At 42.0% G+C, this 21,850-nt stretch overlaps 1 protein-coding gene across 10 annotated transcripts in view; it reads left to right on the top strand.

Moving 5' to 3' along the window:
- Positions 1-7,691: 7,691 nt before the first annotated feature.
- Positions 7,692-21,850, top strand: part of Ermard (ER membrane associated RNA degradation) — a 39,600-nt gene continuing 25,441 nt past the window's right edge. The window contains exons 1-8 of one of the 10 annotated variants that reach the window (XM_048805765.1): positions 7,692-8,660; positions 10,463-10,602; positions 11,516-11,617; positions 11,908-11,997; positions 13,644-13,741; positions 14,175-14,311; positions 15,070-15,184; positions 15,939-16,041. In XM_048805765.1, coding sequence (XP_048661722.1) covers positions 8,492-8,660; positions 10,463-10,602; positions 11,516-11,617; positions 11,908-11,997; positions 13,644-13,741; positions 14,175-14,311; positions 15,070-15,184; positions 15,939-16,041 — 954 coding nt within the window. In that variant the 5' untranslated portion in view covers positions 7,692-8,491. The other 9 variants (XM_048805762.1, XM_048805763.1, XM_048805760.1 and 6 more) reach the window with 9 other exon arrangements.

Raw genomic sequence — 21,850 nt, 5'->3', positions numbered from 1 at the left:
TTTCATCATCTTTTTCATGTTCACGAGATCTATCATCAAGTATTTCTTGTATTTATATTAGACCTGTACCCTCTCTTCATGGTAGCATGCTTAGAGGCTTACTGCTGTTAGTGATATTTTCAATGAAACACTTTTAAAAAAAAATCTATTGAGTTCCTGTTTTCAATTTCATTCAGTTCTTCTGCTTACTTTGAATTTAATTAGCTCTGTTTCATAGTTTAAGACGAAAACTTAGTTTCATTAGATTTTTCTTCTTCTGTAATATTCGCATTCAATTCAGAATTCCAAAGTTTTCTTCTAAGAACTGCTTTTGCTGCATTCTGACATCATGGGCTTTTTCTTTTTCTGGTAATTGGGATTGATTCCAGGGGATACTACCAATGAGCAACATCCTGAGCCCCGCCCCCCCCCCCCCCTTTTATTGAAACAGTATCTGGCTAAGTGGCCCAGGCTGGCCTTGAACTTGAAATACTCCTGCTTCAATCTCTTGAGTTGTTACAATTACAGGTATGTTGTTTTGAAATTTCTTGAAATTACTTCTTTGGGTAATTTATAAAATGTGCATTTTATAAGTGTATTGTTTGATCTCCATATATTTTTAAAATTCAGTTAACTTTCTATTACTGATTTCCAGTTCGATTCCATGTGGTATGAGAGCAGTCATTGTGATCTCTACTTTTTGAATTTGTGAAGCTATGTTTTATGGTGTATCTTAGTGAAAGTTTCCTCCAAGCTTGAAAAGAATGAGTATTTTATGGTTATTGAAGAAACAATTAGTGGATGACCATTGTTGATGGTGTTCTTGCGTTCAAATATGTCCTTATATTTTCTGCAAAATGAATCTGTTCATTTTTTTTAAAATTATTTTTTAGTTTTAGGTGGACACAATATCTTTATTTTATTTTTTATGTAGTGCTGAGAATCGAACCCAGAGCCTCACGCACGCCAGGCGAGCGCGCTACCACTTGAGCCACATCCCCAGCCCGAATCTGTTCATTTTTAATAGAGGTGTGTTGAAGTCTCAACTATAATAGTAAATTTATGGATTTCTCCCTTCTCCCTTTGTGTCATGTATTTTAAGAAAAAAATTTTGGTTGTAGATGGACACAATATCTTTGTTTTATTTATTTTTTTATGTGGTACTGAGGATCGAATCCAGTGCCTCACGCATGCAAGGCAAGTGCTCAACCATTAAGCTACAATCCCAGCCCCTTGTGTCATGTATTTTGATGTTGTGTTATAAATTACATACCTATTAAAAATTGCTATGTTCTTATTGGAGAACTGTCTCCCTTAGCATTATGTAATGCCCAACTTTATTCCTGATAATTTGTCTTGCTTTCCAGTTTCCTTTGTCTGAAATTACTATAGCTGCTCCCAGTTCACTTTGATAGTCTATTCATTTTTCTTTTTAAAATTGTTACATTATAAGTAACTGTGGCATTCATTATATCATATCTGTACACGCACATAACAAATTTGGCCAATCTAATTTCCCATTACCTTCCATTTTGCTTCCCCATTCACTTGTTACTGTCCTGATCTCCCTTTCATAATTTTAATTTCTTTATAATTATATATAAAGGCAGGATTCACTGTCATACATTCATACATGAACAGCATAACTTGGTAGACTCTCCCCCCAGTACTTCCCCATGTTCTCCCCTTCTGCCTCCCTCTTGATCTCTCTTTTATTTACTTTTAATCTATACATTTTTATGGTTATTGCAGACAACACAGTTGAATGCTCTTTTTTGGGGGAGGGTATCCAGAATTGAACTCAGGGGTACTTGCCCCCTGAGCCATATCCCCAGCCTTATTTTGCGTTTTTTTTAGAGACAGGGTCTCACCGAGTTGCTTAGCACTGGCTTCGAATTTGCGATCCTCCTGTCTCAGCCTCTGGGATTACTGCTGTGGTCACCAGGCCCAGCCGAATGCTCTTTTTAATCCACTAGCAATTGCTCTCTTTAGATTGCTGTATTCAGCCACTGATATCCAAAGCGGTTACGGACCCAGCTGGATTTGTATCTAACATATTGTGGCTCTTTTCTGTTTGTCGCCCTTTTTTCTTTGTTCCCATTTTTGTTTTCCGTTCTTTTTCTTTATATTATGGTTTTGAGAATTTCATATAATTCCATTTTCTCAGCTTTCTTAGCATATCAGTTATATTCCTTCCTCCTCCTCCTTCTCTCTGGTTACTCTAGAAAACACACAACAAACCCAAACCCATTTTCAACTAATACTAAATATATTAGAAGTATAATTACAATAACAAAATAATTCTAATTCCTCCCTCCCACCCCTTTTATCACTGGTCTCATTCATCTCATTTATATATGAGCACACATAAGCTGATATATATACGTAATATATCCATTATGTATCTATTAAGTATAATTAGAAACACCATTGCTATTATTTTGAACAAATCAGTTAGATTAAGAATAGAAAAATAGGGCTGGGGCTGGGGCTCAGTGATAAAGCTCTTGCCTAGCATGCGTGAGGCACCGGGTTCAGTCCTCAGCACCATGTAAAAATAAACAAATAAAATAAAGGCATTCTGTCCATCTACAACTTCAAAAAAAAATTAAAAACATAGAATATAAAAATAAAGGTTTTTATTTGAGCTTTTATTGTTTTTAATATTTTTTTGGTTATCAATGGATCTTTATTATTTATTTATATGTGGTGCTGAGAATTGAACCCAGTGCCTCACACATGCTAGGCAAGTGCTCTATCACCGAGCCACAACCATAGCCCCTTATTTGACCTTTTCTTATTCCATCTTTGATATTCTTTTCCTCATGTACATCCAAACTTCTGACCTATTTTATTTTCCTTCTCTATAAAGAACTTTTTTGAGCATTTCTTACAAGGCAGGTTTCTAGCAATGAATTCCATTATTATTTGTCTGAGAAAGTCCTTATTTATTGTTTATATTTATGGAGAATTTTGCAGAATATAGAATTCTAGGTTGATGGATTTCTTCTTTGAATATTTTCCCCTCCACTTTATTCTTTCTTGCATTGTTTCTGAGAGGTGGATATAATTATATCTTCACCAAGTATTATTTTCTCCCTCTGGTTTAATTTTTCTAGTTTGAAAATTACATGTTTTAGTTTTTTTTGTTTGTTCGTTCATTTTTGGCATTTTTTCCTGCTCTGTATTTCCTAATCTTCCTGGATCTGTGTTTTGGTATCAACTATTATTCTCAGTTATCATTTCTCAAATACTTCCATCTGTTCCTTTCTTTACTCTTCTTGTGGTATTTCTGTTATGGTTAACTTACACAGTTTGTAGCTCTATCACAGTCCTTGAATATTCTTTTTTAGTCTCTTTTCAGGTTTGGAGGTTTCTATTGATATATCCTCAAGTTCAGAGGTTTTTCCTTAGCTGTGTCCAGATTGTTAAGTAATAAGTAATAAGATAATCTCCATTTCTCTTAGAAGTTTTGAGCTCTAGCATTTGCGGGGGTGGGGGGGGAGGTCCTTAGGATTTTTTTCCATTGTTCATGTGTTATGATATTTTGTGAAGTATGTTCCTCAACACATTAATCAGCTTGAAATTTCCTGATAATCCCCATCTGTTTATCTGTTTCTGATGCTGGGCTTTTTTTTTTTTTTTAATCTTTTGGTATGCCTTTTAATTTTTTCTTTATAGCCATGCATGATTGGGTAAAAAGAACTATTGTCAATGGACCTCCAGTAATTTGATGGTAATGGACAGGAGGAAAGGAAGCATTACATAGTCCTATGATTAGATCAGGTTTTTAGTGAGCCTTTGCATCTGGACTATGAATTTCACCGTGCCCCCCACGTTCCCTTAAATGAAACAGAATGGCTAGGAAGGGCTAGAATTCCTTTTACTCAGTGAGTTACTCTGAAAATTAACTAGTTCCTCCTGAGGGCAACTCTTGTTAAGAACAGAATATTCTGATGGATTTAAAAATGTTACCTATTCATGCTTTGCTTGTTCCTCTGCCAGAAGCATGAGGGAGTACTCTGCGATATTTATGGTTCAACTTCTGGAGATAAATCCCCCAAAAAGCAAGAGGGCCACATTATGTCCGAGGGCCACATTATGTCCGAGTCCCTCTAGAATTTTTAACTTTGAAAATGAAAAACACCTAACTCCTAGCAATTCACCAATTACATCTCAGGTTTCCACACCCTGAACCTGGTTTCTGCAGGCTCGGTTCTGGTGTGCGGTGATTCTATCACTTGTCCATCGCCAATTCAAGATGCAGCAAAGGTGTCCTACAACCTCACTTCTCTAACATATCTAAAAATATTTTTTCAGTTTGTTCAGCTTTTTACTACTTGTTAGAATGGAGTAATGCCTTTGTGTTCCTTATATCAAGAACTGCAAATGAGAATTCTTTGTTTTCAAAACATTTTAGATGGGTATAGAATTCTAGGTTTATGTATTTTCTTTGAGTGAAGATAATGTTCAACTGCATTGTTCTAATAAGTCTGCTGTTGTTTTGATGTTCTGTACATGTGTTTTTCCTAGTTGCCTTTACATTTTTAAATCATTAGTTCAAGTATATCTTGACATGATTTTCATGTTTCTTGTGCTTGGAATTGAGACTCTTAAATTTATGGGCTTACTGTTTTCATATTTGGAGATCTCATTTTTTTCAAATATATTTTTATCTGTCCCTTCTTCTCTTCATTTGAAAACTTAAATTACAAGTATATGAGGCCACTTGAATTTAGAGTATAGCTCACTGCCATCTCCTAATATTTTCTTTCTAAATTCACTAATTCTTTCTTTTAATTCCATTAAGTGCATATCATCTCTGACACTGTATTTTTGCATTGTCAACTATAGAAGTCTCATTTGGATTTGACACGCTTGATCTTTGTCTACATTCTTGGTTACATGGAATGTAATTGTCATAACTGCTTTGATATAATGATTCAATTTGATTAAAACGAATACAGGAACTTGTTATTAAAACAACTTTAGTATCCTTGTATCCTATCTTTGTGTGATTCCTGGGCCTATTTTTTTGTTTCTTCTCATTTTGGGATTTTTTTCTTGTTCCTTTGTAAGTCTACCAACATTTATTTGAACACCAGACTCTATATTTCACCTTGCTATCTTTGTATTACCACAAACGTTGTTTACCTTTCTCCTAAGATGTAGGGATTTGGGAAGGATTTGGTCCTCTTCAGTCTTGCTTTCCACCAGGGCAGACCAGGGAAATCTGGACATTTGCTCGCCATTTTCCCCACTAATGAGGTGATATACTTCACACTACACTGACCACATGCCAAGACATGAAAAGTCCTAGGACCTTCAGTGCTCTTATCGGTGGGAGCACAACTATTTTGTGTGGGTCAATGTATTCACTTCTGTTCCTTTTGAGTGATGCTTTTTCTGATCTCAGGTGGTTTTCTTACCAAGTGAATTGAAAGACTAAGCTGAAGACTCAAGGAAACCGTCAGCAGCTCTCAAGCTGTTCATGCACCTTTTCTTTCTGATCCTCTGAGGTCTGATGCTATTTAAGGTAGCCTGGAAACTCATCAGGCAGTAAGGTGGAGGCAATATTGGGGCTCACATTACCTCTCTCCAAAATTTCTGTCCTGTAGTACCTGACATCTAGCCAAATGCTCCATATATTTCCTGCACCATTTCAAGTAGTTTCTAGTAGGAGTTACTTTAAGTTGGCTACAAGTAGAAGTTCATCAAATGTTATTTTGATCACCTCTTCTATGCCTCTTTTAATTGTATAAGAGGCATTGTTTGCTCCCCAAATCTATTAAAAAGGGTCATTTTGTTAAGTTTATTGAGAGTGCTTCTTTAATAAAGTGCCACCTTCCTTTTCACTACAATATACTGAAGGGATATAACTCCATTGTATTATTAACAGTAGCTCCCAATTGCAATGATTCTCATGGGTTTGGTGCACAAGCACTTTCTCAAACTAACCCTTTGAGACTATTCTGAAAATTACATCTCTGTCATTTCTTCTTTCTGTATAGGATTGGCCACCTGGTTTAGTAAGCTTTTATTAAAAGTATTTTGCTCTTTTAAGAAACAGTCTTTGTACTCATTTTTTAAGACTCAATTATGTAGCCAGGCACAATAGTGCATGCCTGTAGTCCTAGTGGCTCAAGAAGCTGAGGCAGGAGGATAATGAGTTCAAAGCCAACTCAGCAACAGTGAGGTGATCAGCAACTCAGTGGGACCCTGTCTCTAAACAAAGTACAAAATAGGGCACTCAGTGGTTGAGTACCCAAGTTCAATCCCTGGTTTGAAAAAAAAAAAAAAAAGACTCAATTAGAAATATGATCCACCTTTTGGTATCTACTAATCCAAGACGAGTTTAACTACTTCACTTACTGATGCAGCATCTCCTTACATCAAACTTACTTAACAGTCCCAGAATAAAATGAGCTTGCTCATTAAATGTCATTAATGTTCATCTCAATGCTATTTGCTAATGTTTAAGGTTTTCAAATGCATATATACAAGACCTATCAATTTTTCAATCTAAATTTTTAGATCTTTACAAGCAGTAGAAATTGATTTTTGTAAAGCAAAAATGTATTATACAGGAGTAGTTGGTAGACTAGAAGATTAGCACTAGACTCAGAAAGACACATGGGGGCTCTTCAGCTTGCATTTGCAATCTGGATCAACCTCAATCATTTTTTTCTGTATCATTCCAAAGAATACATCTAACTGGACTAATCTGGGCTTCATCCTCACTCCAAGGTAAAGAAAGGGGCTGCCAATTCCACTGAAACTTTCTCCAATGGGGGATGAGTTAGTTCTCTGAAGAAAAACTGAGGTGCTACCGCTAGAGAAAAGACATGAATGCAGGACAGCTGAAGAGCTATTCATACTGGTTAAACTGATCCCTAAGTTTTCCTATATTCAGAAATATGGAAATCATCTACTACTTGAAAGTTAAAAATGACTACAAGTCAGTGTCCTTATGTATACTTAGTAAACATTTGTAGAATGATTTGTTACTGGCCTATGCAAATCTCTTACCTCTACAAGACTAGATTTTAAAGATTATGTTTCATCATATTTATAACATATTGATATAGGACAGAAGACGCTGAACACCCAAGGAATTTTCAGAAAGCAGGTTTATTGACTGCAGCTAGCCGATCCTGAGTGTGGCTCATGCATGAAATTCTCCTCTAGATCCCAAGTCTAGCAATTCTTTGGACTTTATACCCAGTTTCTTTTTTTGCAGGGGGGGGGGGCTGGGAGGTTTACGTTTTTGCAGAAGTCTACATAAAAGTATATATATTTTTTTCTTTGAGTTCTCAGAAACTGCNCGGCACCTGTGCATCCCAGCAAAGAGCGACTGGGAAAGGGCCTGCGTCCCCCAGAGGGCTGGGGCGAGGGCTTCTCCATCCCCGCAGACGGACCGCGCCTCCGTCTCTGTGGAGAGGGAGGGGCGGGGCCGCAGGACTATCCTCTGGGAGCGAGGGGCGGGGCCGCGTGGCTCTTCTGGGGCGAGAAAGAGGCGGAGCCACCGGCCTTTCCTCCGAGGGAGGGTCGAGGAGGGGCCACAGCTCTCCTCTGGGAGGGAGTGCGAGGCCTCTGGGCTGCTGCTCAGAGAGAGAGAGCGGAAGGGGCGGGGCTACAAGGCTCCTCAGAGGGAGGAAGGGGCGGGGCCAAGGCTACTCCTCAGTGAGTGGGGGCGGGGCCGCATGACTTCTCAGGGAAGGAGGGGGGGGGCTGCAGGGTCCCCTGAGTGATAGGTTGGAGGCGGGGCCAAGGGCTTTTCTGAGAGGGAGGGTTGAGGAGGTATGCAGAGCTCCTCACTGAGAGGGAGGAGGGAGGTGCGCAGCCTGGTGCTCCTGAGAGGGAGGGTGGAGGCGGGGCCACAGAGCTCTGCTGGGAATGCCCTGCGTGCTGGCAGGGTCCTGGCGCATGTGGGGAGAGGCTGGCATTCTGGCTGAGGTCTGGAGTCCCTGCATGAGTTGCTGGAGGGCGTTGCAGAACTCTGGCTTCTAGCAGGAGACCCAGATCTATGATTCCTCTTTTTTTTTTTTTTTTTCCAATTCAAAGCCCATGCTCTGTTTGGGGTGTTTTTTTTTTTTTTGCATTACGATTCTTAATACACCTTTATACCACAATTTCTGTGGTTCCTCTTTGATAGTGGTTTTTGCTGGAACAGGACAGTATGTGCTGCTAGAGTAATGGGTTATTCATTTTTATGACCAGGGGCAGTGCTATGTCCTGGGCATGCTGGGTTGATGAGAAATGGTGAAAGGAATAATACACTGTTCATAAAACTCACTGAACTTCTGTGAGTTATATGGTCAAGAAGATGATTTTAAAATCTTTAGACATTTATTTTAAAGCGTTAAAATAAATTTGTTATTCAGAAAGCATGTTAAGAGCAGCTGATTTTAGTACATTCCATGCCTAAGGTAAAATTTTCTTGTGACTCAGATATATAGTAACTAATATTACTCTTTCCTGCTAAACATTCTCTTTATGTTTTATTTTTCAGATGTTAGTAGGAGATCCCATTACCACATGTCTTTCTCCCTCAGTGTATGACATGATTTGTAAACTTGGGTTTGAAGTAAGAGGAAATTGTGATTTCAATAACATTGTAACCGAAAATGGTGAAGTCTGCTGGAAAACAATCACAGACTGTGTGAGCTGTGCAGGATCAGGTTGGCTTCCCTTTGTACCCCACACCTCAGTTGCTCTGTTGGTTATAAAGTGTCGCTTTTTAGCCACAGCATCTTTTCTTTAAACTATGTGAAAACACAGTCCTCAGCCAAATTTGAAAAGGAGACAGCCTGAAAAGAGCAGGGTGAGGACAGAGAAGTGTGAGGTCAAGTGTGCCTGGGCTGGATACCTGGGGTGGGCAGGACTTTCAGGAGGCAGGCTGGGTGACGGGCTGTTGGGTAGGTCTGAGACCCCAAGAGGAGAACCGTTTGAGTGATTCATTGCTATGAAGAGTATGAAATGGCCAGTGGTAGACTCAGCAATTTTAAATGTCCTCCTTTAAATTTATATCTGTATGTTTGAGGGGAGAAGGATATGAGCTGGGAAACTTAGTAACATCTGTAAAAATTGCAAATGATTGTATTCTGGCCTGCCAAGTCAATTTCCAGGGATTTATAAGAAAATTGCACTCATGGATATGGAGCACTGTGTGTCCTAGCTAAATAAACAAATCAGTAATCTGAAGCAGCCAGATATAAAGCAGTAGAGAACTATTTCAGTAAGTTATGATAAATGCTTATAGTGGAGTATTATGACCTGATAAAAATGGAGGCTCATCTGATGCAGAATTCTTTCTGAGCTAAGTGAGAAAAATAAAGAAGCATAGATTTATAGGTATACTCAGAAAATTAATAGCAGTAGATGCAGCAGGGAGGAGAACTGGGCGCCACATGGGAGGCTTTCACCCTTTTGTGTTTTTCACAAAATGTACAACCTCAAACTTATTAAACAGTAAAACCAAAAATTTATATTACAAATATGTTTTGAAACAACTGATTGGCATTAGAAATCTCAGTCTAATGTTAATTTTAAAAAGTCAGATTACAGGGGCTAGGGTTGTGGCTCAATGGTAGAGCACTTGCCTAATGTGTGAGGCACTGGGTTCAATCCTCAGCACCACATACAAAAATAAACAAAGGTATCGTGTCCATCTACAAATAAAAAAATTTTTTTAAAAAGTCAGATTACATTATTGTAATGTAACCCCCCCTCATCCTTGGGGCATGTGTTCCAAGACCCCCAGAAGATGCCAAAACCATGCATAGTGCTGAACCCTATGCATACGTTGTCTTCTCCTGCATGGTCTGCAGTATTGCCACAGGGTGCCAGTTTGTTGTCCTTCCACGTTTCTTTCCCTGAAGCCTCCTTTGCATCATTGCTTTTGTGCTTTGGGGCCATCACTGTGTCTGATAAGGGTTCCTTGAAACACAGCGCAGTGATAGCACCAGTAGAACTGATAACCACATGGCTACTGAGTGACGCGTGAGTGGGCAGTGTCTGCAGCGTGGATGTGCCGGACAAAGGGGTGAGATGGGGTGGGATAGTGCAGAATTTCCTTATGTTGCTCAAACCAGCATGCAGTTTGAAACAGATGAGTGGTTATTTCTGGAATTTTCCATTTAGCATTTTTGTACTGCAGTTGACCCTAGATAACTGGAACTGTGAATAAGGACTATTGTGTACAGTGTGATTTAATGTAAACTAACATACAGGAAATGACACTGAATAAAATATCTGTCTCCTATTCGAATATTTCTGTATTTTGCAAATTTTTCACTAGTGATATATTTTTCTTTTATAATCAGATAAGCATCATGTAATTTGTTTTCACTAATTATAGCTATGTATGTTCAGTCATTGATTGTGTTTAAATTTCATGATTAAAGCATTTCTTTTCATGGTTCAGACATTCCCCATTGATCGGTGTGGCTGTGGTACTGAAGCTTGATTCTTGTCCTTTCAGACCAGAGTCTGGATCATCAGGCAAGCGTGAGGCTGCTGGGCCCTGTGTGTGAGGCCGTCCATTTCCACTTTTTATCTTTGACCAAGGGGCAGTTTGAAATTCAGTATATACCATGGTTCCAGTGGACAAGTTTTCCAGAGGTTTGGCTTTTATACACCATTAGAAATAAAAGACTGTAAATATCACTTGGAGACCCTTATTACTTGCCAATTTTGAAGCGATCTCCTCCATCTGGACCCTTTAGCTATACAGAAGGCTTGGGGGTTGCAAGAGAAACCTGAATTACCATGAATTACCATGTAAGAACCAGAGCTGAACCACACACCCCTTTGAGCAAAGGCAGGTTTTGGATTTCATAGAACCAGGAGTTGGCAGGGGGTAGTGCTTAGTACAGGGCTGCCTATCCTGAGACAGAAGAAAAATGGACCACTTCAGAACACAGTCCTTACAGAGAGGTGGTGTGGTGTTGCTAGGAGACCAGAGATGAGGTGCTTTGTTTGTGAATGGTGAGTTGAAGGACGGATAGGTGGTTTGGGGTCCAACCTAAATCTTGTTTTTGCTTTTTTGTTAGGTTTTCTTTGTTTTTCAGTTGACATTAAATGACCACCATAAAGCAGTATTTTTAACAAGTCTAATTCTGAAACAAATTGAATTTCCTAATTTGGAATAGGAGTATTATTGCTTCTGTATTTGTAGCAGTTCTTTTAAGTGTAGATTGAGCTGCCTTATGTTTATCTGTTTATTAGGAACTAAACCTAATCATAATGGGAATGAAATGTAGGTCAAGATGTTTGACTTTTCAGTTCACAATTATGCCAGATTTATAGTTTTTGATAAGCATCTAATAAAAAAAAACCTTTGAAAGAACTCCCTGAGCATTAAAGTGTTTTCTTTGACTTTCAGGCACTGTAATAGTTAAAGAAAAATATTCACTTATACCAAAAACATTTTAATATAGTTGAAATCTTCACAGATTGAAATGTCAATAAGTAGTATTGTTTTTAGAAATGATTCTTATTGAATGAGTTCTAATATGTATATTATTCTAAATAGTTGTTTCCTGAAATATTTGATGCCTTGGGAAGCCTACCATCTCCTGCCATCTCTCTTAGTTTAATGAAGTTGACCTCATGTCTAGAGCGAGCCTTAGGTGATGTAAGTGAGAAAACTGTTTTGTTACTGGTCCATTAAATTATGTGTATGAATGTGAAACTATTCTTAAGTCACCTGTAAGATTTCTTGATTTGAGTTATCATTTTCCTATTAAATACAACAATTTGTTATCTAGATTGTCATTGTTTTTCTTTTTTGAGTGATTATGAAATCATGACATTTTTGTCAAAAGTATTCTACACCTTTGATCTGTTCATACAGCTGCTTTGTAGAGAGTTCTCTGTCTTGCATCCATTGTCTCACAATGTGGTTGCACGACTTTTTGTTTCTAGGTGTTCTTACTGATTGGGAAGGAATGCCCTTTTCTCTTAAGAGATCTGCTTGCATCAGCGGAGCTTGCTCAGGTCTTCGGGCAGTCTGTGGTGAGCTCATTCACTCAAAACCTACAATAAGCATGGTGCAAAGCACTTTTGTTCTTCCAAAGCACATTTTCCCTTTCAGAAGGGCTTCTCTTCCACCCCCACAAAAGGTTGCCTATACTGATTCTGATGGTGGTAGAATAAGCTCTGGGGCCCAGACAAAGGGACAACTTGAGGCATATTGCTTTCATTTGTCACATATTTATTATTATAATATAAACACAATGCAGAATATATTTTTTATGTTTTTCTATTTTGAAGGGTTCTGCACCCTTCAAAATAGTGTTACTGAAGTTTTACTCTTGAATATCAGTGTTTTGACATGTGGGAATTTATGTTCTCTGCAACCATTTAGACTTACAATGAAAAAAAAAATGAAACTGTTGATACAAAATCATTCAGAGCATGGACTTTTAAAGAATCTTCTAGAGGGCATATGACCATGAGACTTAAGACTCATAGGTTACCTTTAGGCTTCTGAGTGGGCAGGTCCAGCTAAAGGGAAAGCAGGACATCCATGTAGGAAGCTGAATGGGCAGCAGAGCTGGTGAGAAGCTCTGGGTGCCTTTTTAGGGATGAGACATGGTTTCCAGTGAAGCTCTCCCACTGTATCCTGGATCTTCCCCTCATCAGCTTGGGGATTTTTCTTTCTTGTGGAGCACGTGGGATGAGGATACAGTGTGAACCTTGTTAGGCTGAATTCATGAACAGATTCTGTTTCTTTGGTCTGTTCTTTGTGACTGCCTTTATGCTGTTCGTCTCTTGCCTACCTACAGGTACTTGGCTTCTGATGTCTGTCATTTTTGATTGCCCTCATGCTGTATGCCAGGAGTTTCCAGCGGACAGCAGAGACCTCTGAGGCTGCCCTGGAGTCCTGGCTGCTAAGTGCTCTTCTGTTAGGCTCAACCTGCTGGTTCTGGTTCTGCTCTCTGTGGGAAGTTCAGAACACACTGCTTTCCTCTTCTCAGGAGCAGTTTCCCCTGCAAATGCAGACCAGTTTCACCTCTTGAGATATGACCGTTCTTTCTCCTGGTTAAGGCTTGGTGTCATGATTCTTTAGTCTCTCAGTGGTTTCCATTGTGCTGGATCCAAAGTGTGGTGCTGCACAGCAGGGCAGGGTCCTGTAAAGGGTGTCCTCTTCACCCACAGAGAGGGCTAAAAGCAGGTGAGCCATGAACTGGGGCCAGGAGGCAGCACACAGGACCTAGCTGTTGGCCTGGCTGTGCCTGCCGTCTTCTCCCTCTTGCCACATGTGCACATGCTACCTAGTGCCACGTTTCTGTTCATCAGTTTCTATTCTACTTGGTTGTTGGGCACCTTTGATCCATCATATCAGAGCAGTGTATCCTGTATCATCTCCCATCCCCGTGACTAATGTAGAGTTCCTGGCTCTGCACAGTGGGAAGAGTCTAGTGCCTTCCTCCAGGGTGCTCCTGAGAATGCAGGAGCTCCTGGGTCGTGCAGATTGGGCCTGGCTCATGTTAAACACTCTACAGCTATTGGGTTCATTATTATCACTACCTAACCAAGGTCAAACTGTTGGATGTGTTAAGCAAAAAAGCAAACATCATTTCAGTATTGTATTGGTTTATTCCAAAATTTGGTAATGGCTTAATCATTCAGTGGTCTGCTGTCTTTTCATGGACTAGATGAATGTGCTCAAAGTGTTCATTGGCTCTCCCTGTGGACTCAACCTGCGGAATGTCTTATGGCATGGGTTTGCATCGCCACAAGAAATTCCCCCAAAGTAAGTGTCTGGTGAAGTAATTTTTTTTTTCCTTTTTGATCTACTTAAGAGCTTGTTTTATCTTGAATTTTGTGAGAGGGAAAGATGCATTTTGTGAAAGGTCAGAGTTTCAGACAGGATTTTGAGAGTCTGTTGCAAGTTAATGTCAGAGTCCCCCAAAGTGAAAGGGCTTTCAAGGCTTGGAACCCCAGAGGCCATCCGGGTCTCCAGGATGTGGTGGTGCACATTAAACACCACGGGTGGGGAGAAGACTCACAGTTACTGAGATATTGCTCTTCTAGCCTTTGCACAACTCAATCCTTACATCTAGAAAGAATTTTCTGCACTTCAGATTTGCTTTCTTAATTTTGAACTTTTTTTTTTTTTTCAAGTAAAGCTTTCTGTATATATGACTGATTCATTCTTCCAACATTTCTGTGGCATTTTCTCCCAGATACTGTTCAATGATGCTGCTGTTGACAGCAGGATTGGGTCAGTTACTCAAGAGTTACCTTCAACACACAGAGGTCACACTGGAACATCGTTCTTTTGTAACTCTAAAAAACTTAGAAGATTTGATTGTTTTTCCTGGCAAGTACTACATTTCATATTCCCCGTCTTGGTGTGTCTTTGTGGAGGTGTTTGTAACTATCAGTAGCAACAGACCTGAATTTTTGAGGTGGAATAAAGTCGTTGTTCTCCAGTAGCAAGATGGCTCTTTTTTATGTTTTTAAATATTTGGTTTAGTTGTAGATGGACGGCATGCCTTTATTTAATTTATTTATTTATATGTGGCATTGAGGATGGAACCCAACATGCTTCACATGTGCTAGGCAAGCACTCCACCACTGAGCTTCAACCCCAGCCCTGAAGAACCTCTTTCCTCCTCTCCAGAGCTGCTGTGGGCCTAAGAATCAGACTGCATGAATCAGGTCATCAGAGCCAGCCTGCTCCCCAGGCTTGCTGGTGCACAAACTGCTTAGGGTTTGTTAGGTGGTGTGTTTTTTCTCCTTTACGCCCTGAGTGCGTTTGTGCTCTGATGGTTGTAGTATAAAGGCCTTCGTCTTCTGAATGTTCGTGTGCTTTCCTGTCAACCTGAGCCCTTCTGCAGTTGCTGTTTCTGATCACTGGAGACAAGCAGTGGTCCACGTGCCCTTTGTGCAGGCCCCCTGAGGCCTCTGCTCTCGGCTGTGGATCAGATGGTCTTCCTCTTTGAGGGTTCTGCACCGCCACAGGGGTCTCAGTCATCTGCTTGAGGGGCTGATTTATTGGCATCTCTCCCCCAGTGTGTTCCCATCTTTTTCAGTTGATTAGTGTGGTTGTATTTACAGGTTTTTGCTGTTTTACAGATGTGACTTCTGAGGTACTTTGGGTACTAGAACGAGTGATGATGAAGTCCACCTTTATATTAAAAATCATGTTACCATATTGGAAATTTGCACTGACCAAGTTCACATCACACAGGTAACTGAAGGGAGCCTGGCAGTGTGCTTTGATGCTCGGAGGCCAGGCCTCCTCAAGGCACTGCACCCTCTGGCTCTTCTGCTGTTGGGTCGAAGTCAAGAGAGGTGGGGCTGAATTGAGAGTAGACGAAACATAAAACACCTCTCAGAGTCACTCAAAAGACAGCTCATAATTGTGTTTTAAACATTAGGCATCATCCTTTTGGTATAGTTGATGTTATTTTAGAATCAACTCTACTAATTTTTGAGTTCTTCCTGTAAGAGAAACATTGAGTCCAACATCAGAGAGTCATGGAACAGATAAGGAAGCTTGGTCCCCGGAACAGACTCTGCACGAGAGCAGAGCATGAGCTCAACACGCATGGGCGGGGGGCAGGGACGGCACGAGTGGGCTCATCTTTGTCCCGAGGGCTGCACCATGGTGCATTCATTTTTAAGCCTTCACAGCCCACCCACGTCTTTGTGTTTGAGTGATTTCAGAAGTGATGAAACAAGTAAGAGAGCTCTAGTGATCTTTTATTCTTCTGAAGCTACTAAATGTGGGTCACAAAACAATAAAATACCAGGAAATGTTTTTCGAATCACTAGTCTAATGAAACTTTGATTCTGATTTTATTTTTTTCTCATATCAGCAGGGGATATTGTCTTTTAATACCACATTGGTTAACCTGGACTGTAGCGTATTTATTGCGATATTTGTGCTGATGTTTGTCTTTGAATGTGGAGTTTTGCTGATCTTTCCTGCAATTTCACAGGTTTGCTGACTGCACCATCTTGTTGCTGTCCCAGCTGGAAGCTGGACTTCGGAGGGTCTTCGCTGCAGTTAACCAGTGCCCAGACAGACTCCTGACTGCCGAGGTGTGTGTGTTTTTGCTACGTGATGTTGTTGCTGTGTTGGCAGTTTTTTGTGGCTAATTAAAAGTTTTAGAAAGTATTTATCCCATTGTATTTGTCGTTCAAGTGTATTTTTTAGCTAAGAACTTTCTTTGGAAGCCTTCTCTATCCTTTTTTTGTGGTTTCCTATTAACAGTAACTTTTAAACAATTGGAACTTACTTGAATCATGACTGTTTGGGATAGTTTTCTAGTATTTCCAGATGGTCTTTTAAACTTGATGATGCCATGAAAGAACTAGCACTCTTCTCCTTCTAGCTATCTAGTGGCAGATGAATTCAGTCCCGCAAGGTGGTTGTCACCCCAGTGTGGTCCAGTGAGTGGCAACACCACGATAGACCCGTGTGCTCGTGACATGTCACCTGCCACACAGGCAGACTGGGATTGTTATCCAACTCCCTGAGCTTTGGTTTCTTCACCTTAAAGAGTGGGGTAGTATTGCCTTTGAAGGGAGTTGTGGGATTTGGGGTTGGCTTGTGTGAAGCACCTAGGAAAGCACATAGAACAATTTTGTGCACACACTCATGTTCACACATGCATGTGCATGCCACACAAGCATTGTTTGTGTGCACACTGGCATTGTTGCTTCAGAGTTTCACAGGAGCCCCTGGTGCCTTGTCTGAGCCAAGCATTTCTCAAGTTTCCAGCCTCCCTCCTCTGGCTTTATAGTTTCTGCCCCTTCATAATGGCTAAGATGAGCTTCTGCTGCTAGTGACAGAGGTCCCCAAATAGCATGACTGCAAGATGGAAAAGAGGACAGGAGCACTTCTGCCCTGGTGAATAGAGCACCGTGCTGTGATGGCAGTGCTCGACTGCCACAGTGCCCTCCCTGGGCCTCTGCTGGAAGAGGCTGTGCCTGCCCAGTGAGCGGTTTCTGCCTGGTGGCTCCTGCCAGCTGTATCTGCCATCATATCTGCATGAAGGATGAAGGTATGCATGCACTTCCTGGAGACAGATGCCCTGCTCCCTCCTGGCTGAAGCTTAGTTGCCACTCACTGCCCAGGAAATGGGGAAAGTTTGTGTGTGGTCTGGCTCAGAGTAGGAGAGTCAGTTGGTGGAGAAAGTGGGGGTGAGCATATTAGGGGGTAAACGGAGCAGCACCACACCTCAGATTCTCATTTCTCCTCCTAGTTTAGCTTCTCCATGTGAGCATTCCTCAAACCTGTGTTCTCAACCCAGATTTTCACCCTGGATAAGCCTTCACAATTCCATGCCATAAATTGTCACATTTCTGGGATCAAAGATAATTCAAACTATTTTTGAACCTAATGAAAATGAAAATTCAACCTACCTGAGGTTTGTGTACACAGTGAAAGCAAGTCACAGGTGTTACTGCCTTAAACATTTGGGACCCCCAAGGCATGGTCTCCACATTTCCTCAGTGCTGTCCACTGAATATTTTCACATTGTTTTCCACAGAGACATAAGTTTGCTTTATTTAGAAAGGCATATCCCCCCACCCCGCTCCCCAACAAATTGTGTTCTTGGATGTTCCTGTTGTCGCCCTCATAGTTGTAGTCTCTGGCACTACACAGCAGACTGCCTGTGCCTTCCCTGTAGTTTATCTCCTGGTCTCTTCTGACCACCTTACCCTCTCCTTGTTAGGCTGAGACCTCCCCAGCTGCTCTCACGTCCTCTGGGTTCATCTCCAGCTAGTCTTCATGGTCCTCCCTGCTCTATTCACATACCTCCACTAATTATCTTCTGAAAGATATTCTTAGGTCATTTGTGGTTTTCACCTGCTTGGACACCTTCTTTGGTGCCTGCCAAGTGGGGTTCATGCTTCCCTTGTGGTGTGTGAAGAGACCACCCACTTTAGTTTTGTTTCCTGTCGGACCCCTGGCATAATAACAGCTCTTCTCAGTTCAACAACGTATCTGTCTTTTCTCAAGCTTTGCCCGTGGCTCCTGCCTGATAGCTCCAGGCCAGCGCTCTGGCCACAGTGACCTCTGGAGCCTCGTCTGCTCAAGTGATGGCTGCTCTTCTCTCTTCTGCTCTGTTCTGTCTTCTCTCTTCTGCTGTGTTCTGCCTTCCATATATGCGTTTTAGGAGTTATCTTCATGGCTCTTGAGACTGGGACCTTGCATTGCTGCCCTGGTGCCCATGCACAGGGCCTCAGGTATAGACTGCTCAGGACGTGGTTGGGAGAGAAGCTCCCCTCTCTTTGTGGCATGCTTCACAGCTCTCACTTGATCTCTCTTGGAATTGGCCACATTGTAGTGTGCTCAGTCATCGAGGGACCTTGTGGAATAAGTAAATTTTGCTGTATGGTTTTGGACTACACAAATAAATAGTGTAACTGCACAAAGGGTATAATTCATTAAAGACCATCTCAGGTTTTAGCCCAGGCTTTTATCTGGAAGAAACAGGATTGGTTCACAGGATGGTGTGTTTGTGAAACTGCTCTCTGAGCCTTATTAAGTGTGTTTGTTCACTGAGTTTTTGTTGTGGTGTAAGTCTCCTCAAGATCCATGGGAGATAGGAATACAGGCAGGACCATGTTGGTCAGCTTTCTCATGATCGTAAGGACACATAACCTACTTTTGCAGAGACGAGATTTGTTTTGGCTCACGGGGTTGGTGGTTTCAGTCTGTAGCTGGTTGGTCTTATTGTTTTGTGGCCTGTGGCAGCACATCCACTCTCATATGTGCCATGCTGGGGACCAAGCCTTCAGCTATGGACCTTTGGGGGACATTCATGATCCAAACTACAGAAATGACTTTTTTTAACCTATTCTTAAAATTGATACATGGAAACATAAAAATTCTGCATATTATAGGGTACCATGTGCTGCTTTGAACATGTATATATTAGGTAATATTTAAATCAGGTTAAACCTACCTACCTCCTATGGTACTGGGGATTGAACCCTGGGGTGCTTAACCACTGAGCCACATCCTCAGCCCTTTTTAATATTTTATTTAGAGACAGGGTCTCACTGAGTTGCTTAGGGCCTTGCTAAATTGCTGAAGCTGGCTTTGAACGTGTGATCCTCCTGCCTTAGCCTCCCCAGCTACTGAGATTACAGTTGTGCACCACTGCATCTGGCTCTTGTAGCATTTTGAAATGTGTGGTGCATTTTCATTACATCTGGTCACCCTGCTGTACTGTAGCACACCGGAACTTCTTGCTCCTACCTATGACTCAGCACCCACTGGCCTACCTCTCTGGCCCCCACTCCCCAACTTTCCCCACTTCTGGAGACACCCTTCTGCGCTCAGCTCCGGGAGATCAACCTCATCAGCTTACACTTGGACTGAGATCACACGGTGCCTGTCCCTCTGAGCCGGGCTGAGCTCTCCTGGCACAGTGATCTCCGGGCCCATCTTCTTGTACGGGACAGGGTCGTCCTTCTGTGGCCGACTCGTGCTCCATGGGGCACATGCCCCGCCCCTTCTCTGTCCACCCTCAGCTGACGGACACTAGACCTTCTGTGAGTAGAGCTGCGGTGACCCAGGGAGAGCCGGTGCCCCTCAGCACACTGACTCCTCTCCTCTGGACGTGGACCTGGCAGTGGGATGGCTGGGTCACGTGCTAGTTCTACTGTTGGTGTTCCAGGGAATCTCCGTGTGGTTTTCCACGCTGGCTGTGCTGATTTACACTCCCACAACAGTGCAAGGGCCCCTTTCCTCCACCAGCTCGCCAGCGGTCACCTTCAGTCTTCTTGGCAATGGCCATTCTCACTGGAGCCTGGTGAGGGCTCACGGTGGTTTTGATCATAAGTCCCCAGGGTTCAGTGATCATGAGCGTTTTTTCTATGTACCCATTGGACATTTGAATGTCTTCTTTTGAGAAATGTCTATTTAGGTCTATAACCCATTTTAAATCACATTATTGGTTTTTGCTTCTGAGTTTTTGAGTTCTTTGGGTTACTTGATATCAGCCTTTGTCAAGTGTGCAGCTTGCAGATGTTTTCTTCCTTCTTTAGGCTGTTTCTTCACTCTGGATAATTTCCTTCACTATGAAGAAGTTTTTTTAGTTTGTTGTAATGATTTTTTTTATCTATTCTTGCTTTTGTTTCCTGTGCTCTTGAAGATTCTTGCCAATTCCAATGTCCTGAAGCATTCCCCTGTTTTCTTCTGGTAGTTTCATGTCTTTCATTTACGTCTCTCATTTATTGTGAATTTGCGTTTGTAGCTGGTGGGATGCACATCTGGCTTCTTCTGCATGTGGATGTAAATTTTCCCAGAATTTCTGACTTCTAAGGGCTTATCCATTAGGAGTGAGGCAGAGAAGATGTTTATACTTATTTCATAAAATCAGGTAGAAATTTATCACGTAATTTCTGGCAATAAATGAGATCCTTTGTAGAAATATTTAGTGGGCAAGAGGATATTTAGAGTATAACTCAGGAAAAATTTTAGGCCATCAATACAGGTTTGAGAGCTAAAACTTACAAATTTTAGAGCCATTTACATACTCAAAAATGTTGAAGAACATTGATAGTACATGTTGAATAGCCCCAGTTCAAAACCCCAAAGTAGCTAAAGTGTGAACTTTCTGAGTGTTGACACGATGTCACTAGTAGAGAAGCCCACATCTGACTTCGGGATGGGGTGCAGCCAGCATACGCGCACTGATGCCATTGTGTGAGGTCACCTTCTAATGGTGCGCGTGAGTTGCATGAGCTTGACCTGGTGCCATCCCCATGATATCACATGGTGCCCATACAGATACCCTAACCCCTGAGTGGGTCAAGAGAGACGCAGCTGTGTCCCGTGGAAAGCAGGTCACTGAGCAACGAGCAGGGCGGCATTTCTGAGAGCTGGCCTAGACAGAGTGCTGGCTTCGTCACACTGTGGGGAGATACTGACCATTTTGTAGAGAAAACACATGTCTACGGGGTGAAGTAAGGTGGTGGGGTGGCGTTGAGCTTGGCTCAGATCTCTGGGGAGCCTGCCTTGGGGTCTGTGCCACACTGCTGTCCCCATCGTGCCACTCAGGCCATGTGCTAGAGAAAGTGCCAGACTGTTCTTGCATGTGTTGATACCAGTCATCAGCAGGAGTCCTCTGTTGGTGTGGACAGTGATTTGGTAAGGTCTGGGGTCCTCCACCTGGGAATTAACAGAGCTAACGTACTGGTAAAGGCAGTGTTCTAACATATCCAAGTTGTCAGATTTGGTTGTTGAGAGCCACAGCCGAAGGGGCCCCAGCAAACTTCCAGCTGCCGGCTGATGATTGGCTCACAGCGGCCCCAGCAACATCTAGCTGATTGGCTCCTCTGCGGTGATGCTCATTGGGCTGTTTCCCTGCCCTTTCAGACCACGGAGCTGCTCATTGGGGGACTTTTTTGGCTCCGCCCACGTGACCCAGCCAATCGGCCTCAAGAGCAGGAGGATGGTGGGAGGTGGAGAGAAGCTTGGGTGGGAGAGAGAGGCTTGTGGAAAGCCGGTGGTGGCAGTTGAGGCTCTGAGGGTTTTTCCTGAGAGGCTGTTTTGTTTGGCGTGTGTGGTTCTAAAAATAAAGTTAGTTTCTTTTGACAAGTGGCTCCTGATTGTGCCCAGCCAGACTGCGGCATTTGGTGGCTCGCACGGGGAGCGACTGAGGGTAAGTGAACTGCTCGCCCCTGAGGGCAGGGCAAGAGGATGGGTAGCCATTTTAAGATTCTTCTTTTGTTATTTTGTTTCACTTTTGTTTTAAGTTGCCTGTCCCTGGAGATGTGTAAGATGGAAGAAAAACCGCTCACATCTGAGGAACAGATAGGGAGAAAGGACGGATGGACATTTCAGGAGGCTATTATAATGATTTTGTGTTGTTCCAATTTTGTTTCACTC

The sequence above is a fragment of the Marmota marmota genome, unplaced genomic scaffold (assembly GCF_001458135.2).
Source record: "Marmota marmota marmota unplaced genomic scaffold, marMar, whole genome shotgun sequence".
Lineage (NCBI taxonomy): Eukaryota > Metazoa > Chordata > Mammalia > Rodentia > Sciuridae > Marmota > Marmota marmota.
This window is presented reverse-complemented; position numbering and strand designations above follow the sequence as displayed.